Source organism: Salmo salar, chromosome ssa22 (assembly GCF_905237065.1).
Source record: "Salmo salar chromosome ssa22, Ssal_v3.1, whole genome shotgun sequence".
Lineage (NCBI taxonomy): Eukaryota > Metazoa > Chordata > Actinopteri > Salmoniformes > Salmonidae > Salmo > Salmo salar.
Window position 1 is genome coordinate 30,814,731 of NC_059463.1, and position 14,739 is coordinate 30,829,469.

The window sequence follows — 14,739 nt, forward strand, 5'->3', positions numbered from 1 at the left end:
CATCGGACAAACTGACTGGCAGAATTCTCCTAGTGCGTTACATATCTCAGACATAAATCTAACTTATATATATACATACATACATACATACATACATACATACACACATACACACACACACACACACACACACACACACAGCTAGAAGAAGAGGAGAGAGCAAGAAGGATACTCCAAAATCTCCTGATTGCCTGTAGTCTCTCTGGGGTGTGTTATCTGTAGTGGAGGAGAGATGAAATCAAGTGTTACTGATTGTGTTTGTGTCTGCCACTGTGTGTCTGCGTGTGTGTGGTCTGTGCATGCACGCACAAGTGTGTGTGTGTGTCAGTTGCGGTCTGTGCCGTTTTAAGATGAGGGAGGACGTTTTTGTTTTATTTAATTTTTTATTATAAATAAGCATGGCCTTCTATTACAGCATATTGGATGACTGTCGTTCATATTCCATTCACCCAGCTGAATGTAACATTGATAGATTTAGGCTACTACATGATACTAGAATTGTCCCTATACCCATCATGAGGTTGCGAAAAAACCTTTCCAAGCCAAACCTTCGTACCATAACTGCTACACTCAGCCTACATCATTGTCACTGTGAAAGTAAAGAAAATACAAAAGAATCTCTCATGCTTTTTCATGTTTGTAGAAATGTATTTGTTCAAAACTGTTCAACTATTGTCTTTCTCCCTCTGAGTCAACTACTCACCACATTTTCTTCACTGCAGTGCTAGCTAGCTGTAGCTTATGCTTTCAGTACTAGATTAATTCTCTCTTCCTTTGATTGGGTAGACATATCAATTTATGCTGCAAGAGCTCTGATAGTTTGGAGGATGTCCTCTAGAAGCTGTCATAATTACTCTAAGTCTATGGAAGGGGGTGAGAACCATGAGACTCCTAGGTTTTGTATTGAAGTCAATGTACCCAGAGGAGGATGGAAACGGTCTTCTGGCTAAACCTATCCTGGAAAGTGCTGTTGAGGCTACTGTAGACCTTCACTGCTACGGTAGACCTTCGTCAAAACAGTGTGTTTTAATTATTTGGTGACGTGAATATATTTAGTATAGTTTTATCTAAAAAGGATAACTTAAAAAAATAAATAAATTCACAATTAAAACATTTGAAAAAATTCACTGAGGATGCTTCTCCTCTGAGGAGCCTCCACTGGTGTGTGTGTGTGTGTGTGTGTGTGTGTGTGTGTGTGTGTGTGTGTGTGTGTGTGGGCTGTGAGTGATAGCAGGAGCTCTAAATAATATCATTAGCAAGCGAGCGCTATATTTTGGTAACAAGCCTAGGGAGGGAAGGTAGGTAGGTAGTATCAAAAACCTAGGCAACAGTGACTAGGGTCTGGTTTCAGTGGCGTACTATTTTGGTATAGAAGAACTACGCCACTGCCAATGCCACTACCTTATCCGCTTAAATAAAGCAGTAGCTAGCAAGATGGAGAACACAGAGGTTATTCTTAATGAGTGCACCTTCTCTAAAACCACTGCAAACTTTTTGCCTGCAAATGTTGGTTTCCAATCACGGTGTTCTGCCTTGTGATTTGTTTGGAGAGTTGTCTGTCTGAAGAGGGCCCCGTATCGAAGTTGCCAAAAGAGACCGTCATTGAAACCAGACCCTAGTCACTGTTGCCCAGGGTGGGGTTTCCGAGACTAAGCGAAAAAGGGAGAGATGGTTAGATAGTGGGACGAAGCCGTGGGAGGGCAGGGGCCATCTCTCCTTTTATTTAAATGGATGTAGCTGTTTCTTATCATAGCCTGGCAGTATTGACACAAGCCCTGTTGACAACCAACACCTTTTATCATGCTCATGTAGGAAGGTGGGCGATACACGCAGCCAAGACAATATAACTTGTACATCGACAGCCTGGACAAAAGCAGCATCCACATGGGCCGTTTTTAGTGTTGATTGTGTACTAAGCCGCTAGGAACACAGCCATTGTGATTCATTCTAATACTTGCATGGCCCAGCCACTGGTCAGGAAGGCAATTAAAGGGATGTTTTGTTGGTTGGGGAGTAGACTATAGCCCATACCTAGAGACACTTGTGACTTTCTTCACCATTTTTTGATCTTGTATTCCCCTGTACCAAGGCCTGGCTTCTTTATGGTATTGAAATGTTTATTCAAAAAAGTGTAGTGGGGAGAGCGAAAGGAGCAAGAGAAAGGAATTATGGATGGTTTAATTATAAGATGTGTGTGTGTGTGGGGGGGGCTGTCAGGGATGTTGATGAAGAGCGCTAGATGCCATCTGTGCTCCCTCGCCATGCCAGCATCCACAGGCGGGACCAGTCACACCAAGGAAGACCGTCACAGGCCTACAGGAACAGCGCCTAGCCCAGAAGCCATGTCTCTGAGATCTGACCTCGTGCCATTCTTATGTCACTGTATCACCAGCTACCAGACAGACTGCAGCAAGACTGGAGCCCAGTGTGATTGGCAGCTCGTTGTCTGATGTCCACACGTACTGATGTTGAAAGATTCTCCCATTCCTTCTGTTGTTCTCTTGTACTGGCTGGTCTGATTGGAGGACTGTGAGGATGGATGGGGATTTACACTGTGTACAAAACATTAGGAAAACCTGCTCTTTCCATGACATAGACTGGCCAGGTGAATCCAGGTGAAAGCTATGATCCCTTATTGATGTCACTTGTTAAATCCACTTCAATCATTGTAGATAAAGGGGAGAAGACGGGTTAAAGAAGGATTTTTAAGCCTTGAGAAAATTAAGACATTGATTGTGTTTGTGTACCATTTAGGGTGAATGGGCAAGACAAAATATTTAATTTTAAGTGCCTTTGAACCAGGTATGGTACAGATGTAGGATCTTAATTTGAGCCAGTTTGCTTCAGCAGGAAAATAATCCTGCAGCAACAGGAAATGTGAATTATTATGTTGATTATAATTAATGGACATTTATGTAGAGGTTGATACATTTTTCGTTAGGGCAAATCATGTTTGACATTTCAAGTGGAAATTACAAACTTTAGAAACCTTTTTTAAACCTAAAATACAGAAGTTTTCATTGTAGGAAAATATTAAGCAATAAAAAAGTGAGTCAGTTAAGATCTTACATCTCTAGTAGGTGCCAGGCGCACCAGTTTGAGTGTGTCAAGAACTGCAACACTGCTGGGTTTTTCATGCTCAACAGTTTCCTGTGCACATCAAGAATGGTCTACCACCCAAAGGACATCCAGCCAACTTGACACAATTGTGGGAAGAATTGGAGTCAACATGGGCCAGCAAAATGTTTTGTTCACACAGTGTATATGTACTGAACTTAATATTTGACATGTGTTTTGGTCTAATTTTGTATCCATCTCCATCTCTAATTTCCCCCCCCGGTCATCTCAATATCACTCTCACACACACACACACACACACACACACACACACACACACACACACACACACACACACACACAGGTGCCCGATGACCAGTGTCGCTACATCATTGGCAGTATCCTGAGCGAGGGAGATGAGAAGCCTGACGAAGAGCTCCAGAAGCTGTATGAGAAGTTTGGCTTCAATGTGCTGTCCTTTCCCGAGGTGCCCCTGGCTGTGACCACCACCTTCCCCTCCACCACCCCCCTGTCCCACTGGCTGGCACCCTACAGAGTCTACCCCGAACTCCGCAACTACATCATGGTATGTACCATACATCATTGGAAGTTACCTAGTCCTCTTTATTCCTATGTGGTACCAGAGAGGATGAGGTGAAGCGAGAGGGGTAACTGGGCACAAAATTTGTCTTCTCCAGCAGATTATGTTTTTGTTGTAGTTTGCTCACCAAGCGAGGAGTTTTTGTACGGAAGTCAATGAGAGCTTGTCAAATGTGTTTATTTGCCACATGTGGTTTATTTGATCGGATAGATGTTTCGTAATGCTTAGGTTGTTACGAGTATACTAATATTTAAAAGTAGGACACGTGACATCCCGGCAACTTAACAGTTGTGCCTGTTATCACAGTCGTATATGCCCTCTCATTGGCTAGAAGGGTGCCACCTGATCTTGCCGCCTCATGACTGCTTTCCATTTTTGAAGACATTTATTTTCATTGTTAGAGCGGATGGTGGAGTATCTGGTCAATATAATGGATAATCTGTGGTGGTACATAAGGCTTACATCCGATTAGGCTGTTGTCACAAACTGTCGTCCTCTATTCTGTCTTTGTCAAAAGTCCTCCATGTTTGTGCTGTATATGTTCAAAATCAATTCAAATCAAATTTTATTGGTCACATACACATGGTTAGCAGATGTTAATGCAAGTGTCGTGAAATGCTTGTTCTTCTTGTTCCGACCATGCAGTAATATTTAACAAGTAATCTAACAATTTCACAACAGCTACCTTATACACACAAGTGAAAAGGAATGAATAAGAATTTGTACATATCAATATATGGATGAGCGATGGCCGAATAGCATAGGCAAGATGCAGTAGATGGTATAGAGTACAGTATATACATATGAGATGAGTAATGTAGGGTATGTAAACATGATATAAAGTGGCATTTTTTAAAGTGACTAGTGATACATTTATTACATCAAATTTTTCATTATTAAAGTGGCTAGAGATTTGAGTCAGTATGTTGTCAGCAGCCACTCAATGTTAGTGATGGCTGTTTAACAGTCTGATGGCCTTGAGATAGAAGCTGTTTTTCAGTCTCGGTCCCAGCTTTGATGCACCTGTACTGACCTCGCCTTTTGGATGATAGCAGGGTGAACAGGCAGTGGCTCGGGTGGTTGTTGTCCTTGATGATCTTTTTGGCCTTCCTGTGACATCGGGTGGTGTAGGTGTCCTGGAGGGCAGGTAGTTTGCCCCCGGTGATGCGTTGTGCAGACCTCACTACCCTCTGGAGAGCCTTGCGGTTGTGGGCGGAGCAGTTGCCGTACCAGGCGGTGATGCAGCCCGACAGGATGCTCTCGATTGTGCATCTGTAAAAGTTCTTGAGTGTTTTTGGTGACATGCCAAATTTCTTCAGCCTCCTGAGGTTGAAGAGGCGCTGTTGCGCCTTCTTCACCACGCTGTCTGTGTGGGTGGACCATTTCAGTTTGTCCGTGATGTGTACGCCGAGAAACTTAACTTTTCACCTTCTCCACTACTGCTCCCTCTGCTGTTTCCTGAAGTCCACAATCATCTCCTTTGTTTTGTTGAAGTTGAGTGTGAGGTTATTTTCCTGACGCCATACTCCGAGGGCCCTCACCACCTCCCTGTTGGCAGTCTCGTCGTTGTTGGTAATCAAGCCTACCACTGTAGTGTCGTCTGCAAACTTGATGATTGAGTTGGAGGCGTGCATGGCCACGCAGTCATGGGTGAACAGGGAGTACAGTAGAGGGCTGAGAACGCACCCTTGTGGGGCCCCAGTGTTGAGGATCAGTGGGTTGGAGATGTTGTTTCCTACCCTCACCACCTGGGGGCGGCCCGTCAGAAAATCCAGGACCCAGTTGAACAGGGTGGGGTCGAGACCCAGGGTCTCGAGCTTAATGACGAGTTTGGAGGGTACTATGGTGTTAACCTCTATGGGCTAGGTGGGACGCTAGCGTGCCACCCGTGGTGCACTCCATCAACAGCAGGTGCATTTCAAGAGCGGCAAATTTGAATCCAAATAAATGTCAAAATTCAAATTTTTCAAACATACAACTATTTTACACCCTTTGAAAGATAAACATCTCCTTAATCTAACCACGTTTTACGATTTCAAAAAGGTTTTACGGCGAAAGCATAAATTTAGAGTATGTTAGGACAGTACATTTACAAGAGTTGTGTGTAATGTTTTGTCAGGTCAAAGACAGGGTCACCAAAACCATAAAACCAGCTAAAATGATGCACTAACCTTTTACAATCTCCATCAGATGACACTCCTAGGACATTATGTTAGACAATGCATGCATTTTTAGTTCTATAAAGTTCATATTTATATCCAAAAACAGCGTTTTACTATGGCATTGATGTTGAGGAAATCGTTTCTCTCCAATAACCGGCAGTCAAGTCAGCGTCACAAATTAAATAATTAAAAATAGAAAACATTGGTAAAATATTATATTGTCATTTAAAGAATTATAGATTTACATCTCTTGAACGCATTCAACTTGCCAGATTTAAAAATAACCTTACTGGGAAATCACACTTTGCAATAATCTGAGCACTGCGCCCAGAAAAATACGCGTTGCGATACAGACTAGACGTCATGTTGGGGAGATCTAAAATCGAAAATACTATGTAAATAATCCATTACCTTTGATTCTCTTCATCAGATGTCACTTCCAGGTATCACAGGTCCATAACGAATGTAGTTTTGTTCAAAAAAGCTCATCATTTATGTCCAAAAATCTCCGTCTTGTTAGCACATGATCTAAGCCAGCCGGACTTCTCGTCATGAACGAGGGGGAAAAAATATATTTACGTTCGTTCAAACATGTCAAACGTTGTATAGCATAAATCATTAGGGCCTTTTTAACCAGAACATGAATAATATTCAAGGTGGACGAATGCATACTCTTTTATAACGTATTGGAACGAGGGTACCCAACATGAACTCGCGCGCCAGGTGTCTAATGGGACATCATCGTTCCATGGCTCTTGTTCGGTCAGATCTCCCTCCAGAAGACTCAAAACACTTTGTAAAGGCTGGTGACATCTAGTGGAAGCAATAGGAAGTGCCAAAATATTCCTCAGCCCCTGTGTTTTTCAATGGGATAGGTTTAAAGGTAATACAACACATCAGGTATCCACTTCCTGTCAGAAAATGTCTCAGGGTTTTGCCTGCCAAATGAGTTCTGTTATACTCACAGACACCATTCAAACAGTTTTAGAAACTTTAGAGTGTTTTCTATCCATATATAATAAGTATATGCATATTCTAGTTACTGGGTAGGATTAGTAACCAGATTAAATCGGGTACATTTTTTTTATCCAGACGTGCAAATGCTGCCCCCTAGCCCTAACAGGTTAAATGCTGAGCTGTAGTCTATGAACAGCATTCTTACATAGGTGTTCCTCTTGTCCAGATGGGTTAGGGCAGTGTGCAGTGTGATTGCGATTGAGTCGTCTGTGGACCTATTGGGGCGGTAAGCAAATTGGAGTGGGTCTAGGGTGTCAGGTAGGGTGGAGGTGATATGGTCCTTGACTAGTCTCTCAAAGCACTTCATGATGACGGAAGTGAGTGCTACGGGGCGATAGTCGTGTAGCTCAGTTACCTTAGCTTTCTTGGGAACAGGAACAATGGTGGCCCTCTTGAAGCATGTGGGAACAGCGGACTGGGATAGGGATTGATTTAATATGTCCGTAAACACACCAGCCAGCTGGTCTGCGCATGCTCTGAGGGCGCGGCTAGGGATGCCATCTGGGCCGGCAGCCTTGCGAGGGTTAACACGTTTAAATGTTTTCCTCACGTTGGCTGCAGTGAAGGAGAGTCCGCAGGTTTTGGTAGCGGGCCATGTTGGTGGCACTGTATTGTCCTCAAACCAAGCAAAGAAGTTGTTTAGTTTGTCTGGGAGCAAGACATCGGGGTCCGCGACGGGGCTGGTTTTGTTTTTGTAGTCCGTGATTGACTGTAGACCCTGCCGCATACCTCTCGTGTCTGACCCGTTGAATTGCGACTCTACTTTGTCTCTATACTGACGCTTAGCTTGTTTGATTGCCTTGCAGAGGGAATAGCTACACTGTTTGTATTCGGTCATGTTTCCGGTCGCCTTGCCCTGATTAAAAGTAGTGGTTCGCGCTTTCAGTTTTGTGCGAATGTGTACACGACTGTGATTATAATCAAAGGGAATTCTCTTGGTAGATAATGCGGTCGGCATTTGACTGTAAGGAATTCTAGGTCAGGTGAACAAAAGGACTTGAGTTCCTGTATGTTGTTATGATAACACCACGACTCGTTAATCATAAGGCATACACCCCTGCCCTTCTTCTTACCAGAGAGTTGTTTGTTTCGGTTGGTGCGGTGCGTGAAGAAACCAGGTGGCTGTACCGACTCTGATAACTTATCCCGAGTGAGCCATGTTTCTGTGAAACAGAGAATGTTAGTCTCTCTGGAAGGCAACCCTTGCTCGGATTTCATCTACCTTGTTGTCAAGAGACTGGACATTGGCTAGTAGTATACTCGGGAGCGGTGGGCGATGTGCCCGACTACGGAGCCTGACCAGAACACTGCTCCGTCTGCCCTTTCTGCGGCGCCGTTGTTTTGGGTCGCCTGCTTTGATCCGATCCATTGTCCTGGGTGCTGGACCAAACAGAGGATCCTCTTCGGGAAAGTCGTATTCCTGGTCGTAATGTTGGTAAGTTTACGTTGCTCTTATGTCCAATAGTTTCTCCCGACTGTATGTAATAAGACTTAAGATTTCCTGGGGTAACAGTGTAAGAAATAATACATAAAAAAACAAAATACTGCAGTTTCCTAAGAACGCGAAGTGAGGCGGCCATCTCTGTCGGCGCCAGATGTTATGTTGTTTAACCTCTCTGGGCTAGGCGGGACGAATTCGTCCCACCTACGTAACAGCCAGTTGAAGCCTGTGGCGCGATTTTCAAAACCTTAAAAATTCTATTACTTCAATTTCTCAAACATATGACTATTTTACAGCTATTTAAAGACAAGACTCTTGTTAATCTAACCACACTGTCCGATTTCAAAAAGGCTTTACAACGAAAGCAAAACATTAGATTATGTCAGCAGAGTACCAAGCCAGAAATAATCAGACACCCATTTTTCAAGCTAGCATATAATGTCACAAAAACCCAGAAGACAGCTAAATGCAGCACTAACCTTTGATGATCTTCATCAGATGACAACCCTAGGACATTATGTTATACAATACATGCATGTTTTGTTCAATCAAGTTCATATTTATATCAAAAACCAGCTTTTTACATTAGCATGTGACGTTCAGAACTAGCATACCCCCGCAAACTTCCGGGGAATTCGCTAACATTTTACTAAATTACTCACGATAAACGTTCACAAAAAGCATAACAATTATTTTAAGAATTATAGATACAGAACTCCTCTATGCACTCGATATGTCCGATTTTAAAATAGCTTTTGGTGAAAGCACATTTTGCAATATTCTAAGTACATAGCCCAGGCATCACGGGCTAGCTATTTAGACACCCGGCAAGTTTAGCACTCACCATAATCATATTTACTATTATAAAAGTTTGATTACCTTTTGTTGTCTTCGTCAGAATGCACTCCCAGGACTGCTACTTCAATAACAAATGTTGGTTTGGTCCAAAATAATCCATCGTTATATCCGAATAGCGGCGTTTTGTTCGTGCGTCCCAGACACTATCTGAAATGGTAAATCAGGGTCGCGCGCATGGTGCAATTCGTGACAAAAAAAATCAAAATATTCCATTACCGTACTTCGAAGCATGTCAACCGCTGTTTAAAATCCATATTTATGCTATTTTTCTCGTAAAAAAGCGATAATATTCCGACCGGGAATCTCCTTTTAGCTAAACAGAGGAAAGTAAACAAAGCTTTCGGTCGACGCGGGCGCGAGCCTGAGTCTCACAGTACTGTAACCAGCCACTACCCAAACACGCTACTTTTTTTCAGCCAGAGCCTGCAAAGCCACGATTCAGCTTTTTACCGCCTTCTGAGACCATATGGCAGCCGTAGGAAGTGTCACGGGACAGCTAAGATCCTCACTCTTCAATAAACAGAGACAAGAAGAACGACACCTTGTCAGACAGGCCACTTCCTGCCTGAAACCTTGTCAGGTTTTTGCCTGCCAAATGAGTTCTGTTATACTCACAGACACCATTCAAACAGTTTTAGAAACTTTAGGGTGTTTTCTATCCATATGTAATAAGTATATGCATATTCTAGTTACTGGGTAGGAGTGGTAACCAGATTAAATCGGGTACGTTTTTTATCCGGCGGTGTAAATACTGCCCCCTAGCCCTAACAGGTTAATTCATCACGCTAAACAGAGGAGCTCTTTATAGTTGATTAAGAATGAATTTAAGGTAGGTGTGGGTCCCTGGGCCCATATGCTGAGCCTCCATGTCCTCAGGCCTGGCTCCAGAAAAGATATTGACATTTACTGATGACATTTACACACATGGATTCATTCAGGGGCATCCCTCTGCATGCATAATGCCCTGGATGTGATATGATTGGAGTCTGTCTGTGTCATTACGTTGCCCTCTTTAGACACAGCGAGCACCATCCCCCTACCTCTGCACCATCCCCCTCTCTCTCTCCTACACTCAGGCTGCTGTGGTCAGAGAGGTCGTAAATTCCTGGAGGAGAATCTTCCTCATGGCCAGACAGTATAGAGAGAGAGTGAGTTTCATAGAGAGAACAATGGAATTTCTTCTACCTCACAGAACTGGAGAACCGAACAATAGTCATGTTCTGGAGAATGTATAAAAGATCGGTGAAGTAACGAGCTACGAACTGGTCCGTTTGGTACAATTTTGTGAAACTCATGAGAGACAATACAGCCACATTACCATAACCCTGTTTATACAAGAGTCTCAGTTATGAGGCTTACATCTAATTGTTGTATAAAATGAATGAGTAAAGAGGAAACTATTTGTGAAATTATATAATGTGATTTTAGACTGTTTAATGAAGGAAACTCCAATTCCTTTTGGAGTTTCAATAAATCATAGGCTCGTCCATGAGCGCAGACATTGAGCTGGCGTCATGGGACCGGCCCTTTTTGCTCCTCCGAATAAAACCCCCACCTTGGGGATTTATCTTCAGCCCAGCTTACCTCGATAACCACGAGAGGGCTAAGGTTGCAGACCATGCATTTCTCTTGCTGAATTCTTAACCGTACCACGTGGTTAAACTCTTAGACTATCGATACCGACAGAATAAGAACAAATATTTGATACTAATTACTAGTCTGCAGCCAGGAATTATGTACCCGTGTAAGCGAGGACCGACAACCGCTGAAACCTCTATTCTATAACGACGTTAACCTGTTAGGGCTAGGGGGCAGTATTGACACGGCCGGATAAAAAACGTACCCGATTTAATCTGGTTACTACTCCTGCCCAGTAACTAGAATATGCATATAATTATTGGCTTTGGATAGAAAACACTCCAAAGTTTCTAAAACTGTTTGAATGGTGTCTGTGAGTATAACAGAACTCAAATGGCAGGCCAAAACCTGAGAAGATTCCATGCAGGAAGTGGCCTGTCTGACAAGTTGTGTTTCATCTGGGCTCTTTTTATTGAAGACTGAGGATCTTTGCTCTAACGTGACACTTCCTACGGCTCCCATAGGCTCTCAGAGCCCGGGAAAAAGCTGAACGATATCGAGGCAGCCTCTGACTGAAACACATTATCGCTTTTGGCAAGTGGCCGATCAGAGTACTATGGGCTTAGGCGCGTGCCCGAGTCGACCCCATGCTTTATTTTCTTTCGTCTGTTTACCTAAACGCAGATTCCCGGTCGGAATATTATCGCTTTTTTTATGAGAAAAATGGCATAAAAATTGATTTTAAACAGCGGTTGACATGCTTCGAAGTACGGTAATGGAATATTTAGAATTTTTTTGTCACGAATTGCGCCATGCTCGTCACCCTTATTTACCCTTTCGGATAGTGTCTTGAACGCACGAACAAAACGCCGCTATTTGGATATAACGATGGATTATTTGGGACCAAACCAACATTTGTTATTGAAGTAGAAGTCCTGGGAGTGCATTCTGACGAAGACAGCAAAGGTAATAACATTTTTCTTATAGTAAATCTGACTTTGGTGAGTGCTAAACTTGCTGGGTGTCTAAATAGCTAGCCCTGTGATGCCGGGCTATCTACTGAGAATATTGCAAAATGTGCTTTCACCGAAAAGCTATTTTAAAATCGGACATATCGAGTGCATAGAGGAGTTCTGTATCTATAATTCTTAAAATAATTGTTATGCTTTTTGTGAACGTTTATCGTGAGTAATTTAGTAAATTCACCGGCAGTGTTCGGTGGGAATGCTAGTCACATGCTAATGTAAAAAGCTGGGTTTTGATATAAATATGAACTTGATTGAACAAAACATGCATGTATTGTATAACATAATGTCCTAGGGTTGTCATCTGATGAAGATCATCAAAGGTTAGTGCTACATTTAGCTGTGGTTTGGGTTTATGTGACATTATATGCTAGCTTGAAAAATGGGTGTCTGATTATTTCTGGCTGGGTACTCTGCTGACATAATCTAATGTTTTGCTTTCGTTGTAAAGCCTTTTTGAAATCGGACAGTGTGGTTAGATTAACGAGAGTCTTGTCTTTTAAAATGGTGTAAAATAGTAATATGTTTGTGAAATTGAAGTAATAGCATTTCTAAGGTATTTGAATAACGCGCCACAGGATTCCACTGGCTGTTACGTAGGTGGGACGATTTGGTGCCACCTACCCTAGAGAGGTTAATGAATGTTACTCTGAACTATCCATTCTAACCACAGCAGAGAGAGAGAGGGCGGACAAACTCTCCAACAGAAACAAACTTTTCAATAGAGATCCCGACGACACACTGAGCATAAATATATATATATTGATTGCAGTTATTCCCGAATGAGTGAGCGTTCATGTGCAAATGATTAGCATTTCAATTGTTATAATTATCAACTTTGTAGTGTCTTATCTCAGTTGACCCCCACTTCCCTTTTGTCCACCAAGCCGTGATGCCGGTTTATCCCACTAGGGAAACTCCGCTATCATTTCCTTGTAACTATCTACTGTTTGTTTATGCATTTCTGTGATTTATTTAGTTAGTAAATGAATGATTTAAGACAATTGATGTATGGATGACTCATGGTGAAGACTGGGTTCGTGCAAATAACCAACAATTTACGACGAGACTAACGTGTGCTAAAGAGTAATTAATTCATTATTAAAATATCATCTGAATATTTTCCTTGGTAGAGAGAGAGAGAGAGAGAGAGAGAGAGAGAGAGAGAGAGAGAGAGAGAGAGAGAGAGAGAGAGAGAGAGAGAGAGAGAGAGAGAGAGAGAGAGAGAGAGAGAGAGAGAGAGAGAGAGAGAGAGAGAGAGAGAGAGAGAGAGAGAGAGAGAGAGAGAGAGAGAGAGAGAGAGAGAGAGAGAGAGAGAGAGAGAGAGAGAGAGAGAGAGAGAGAGAGAGAGAGAGAGAGAGAGAGAGAGAGAGAGAGAGAGACGAGAGAGAGAGAGAGCAGAGAGAGAGAGAGTGTGAGCGACAGGGGAGAGAGAGAGTGTGAGCGACAGGGGAGAGAGAGAGTGTGAGCGACAGGGGAGAGAGAGAGTGTGAGCGACAGGGGAGAGAGAGAGTGTGAGCGACAGGGGAGAGAGAGAGTGTGAGCGACAGAGAGAGAGAGAGAGTGTGAGCGACAGAGAGAGAGAGAGAGAGTGTGAGCGAGAGGGAGAGAGAGAGAGTGTGAGCGACAGGGGAGAGAGAGAGTGTGAGCGACAGAGGAGAGAGAGAGTGAGAGAGAGAGAGAGAGAACCCCACCCACTTTGCCAAAGCACAGCCCCCACACCACTAGAGGGATATCTTCAACCACCAACTTATCATGCTGAGACAAGGCCGAGTATAGCCCACAAAGATCTACGGCACAACCCAAGGGGGGCGCCAACCCAGACAGGAAGACCACGTCAGTGACGCACCCCTCATAGGGACGGCATGGAAGAGCACCAGTAAGCCAGTGACTCGGCCCCTGTAATGGGTTTAGAGGCAGAGAATCCCAGTGGAGAGAGGGGAACCGGCGAGGGTGGTTCGTTGCTCCAGTGCCTTTCCGTTCACCTTCACACTCCTGGGCCAGACTACACTCAATCATAGGACCTACTGAAGAGATGAGTCTTCAATAAAGACTTAAAGGTTGAGACCGAGTCTGCGTCTCTCACATGGGTAGGCAGACCCTTCCATAAAAATGGAGCTCTATAGGAGAAAGCCCTGCCTCCAGCTGTTTGCTTAGAAATTCTAGGGACAATTAGGAGGCCTGCGTCTTGTAACCGTAGCGTACATGTAGGTATGTACGGCAGGACCAAATCGGAAAGATAGGTAGGAGCAAGCCCTACAATGCTTTGTAGGTTAGCAGTAAAACCTTGAAATCAGCCCTTGCCTTAACAGGAAGCCAGTGTAGGGAGGCTAGCACTGGAGTAATATGATCACATTTTTTGGTTCTAGTCAGGATTCTAGCAGCCGTATTTAGCACTAACTGAAGTTTTATTGAGTGCTTTATCCGGGTTGCCGGAAAGTAGAGCATTGCATCAATTTTGGACAGAAAATTTCTGATCTTTGCAATGTTACGCAGATGGAAAAAAGCTGTCCTTGAAACAGTTACATGACTAATTAGTTTAATCGCGTAATAATAATTACAGACAGTTATTTGATAAAAATAAGTCTTCAGTTTTAATGATGCCAAAGACACAATGTCTGTCTGTGGCTGGCTATGGGGTTCAGTCTGAAAAGATAAAGGGATCTATAGGGTCCCCCCAAAAATTTTTGTATGAATTGCAGGGTCTTTTGATTTAGGATTATATGAAGGTAGAGTGGCCCACCGGCACCATCTGTATGTGTGTTACCGGCGCCTTGTTCCCGTACAAGCTAAACATCTTCACCCACTTCAAGGAAACTATAGTGCCGCCGTCACTGGCCACCTCCGCAAACGAGGACTCTGAGCTCTCGTTCTCAATGGTCGACGTGAGTAAGACATTTAAGCATGTTAACCCTCGCAAGGCTGCCGGCCAAGACGGCATCCCAAGCCGCGTCCTCAGAGTATGTGCAGACCAGCTGGCTGGAGTGTTTACGGACAAAT

The 14,739-nt window shown here is 43.4% G+C and overlaps 1 protein-coding gene across 2 annotated transcripts in view; it reads left to right on the forward strand.

Annotated features, from left to right (window-relative positions):
• LOC106583187 (testis-expressed protein 264 homolog) overlaps positions 1-14,739 on the forward strand; it is a 146,693-nt gene that overhangs the window by 38,162 nt on the left and 93,792 nt on the right. For both annotated transcript variants that reach the window (XM_045705278.1, XM_014167091.2), the window contains exon 2: positions 3,422-3,643. In XM_045705278.1, coding sequence (XP_045561234.1) covers positions 3,422-3,643 — 222 coding nt within the window. The remainder of the gene's footprint in view (positions 1-3,421; positions 3,644-14,739) is intronic.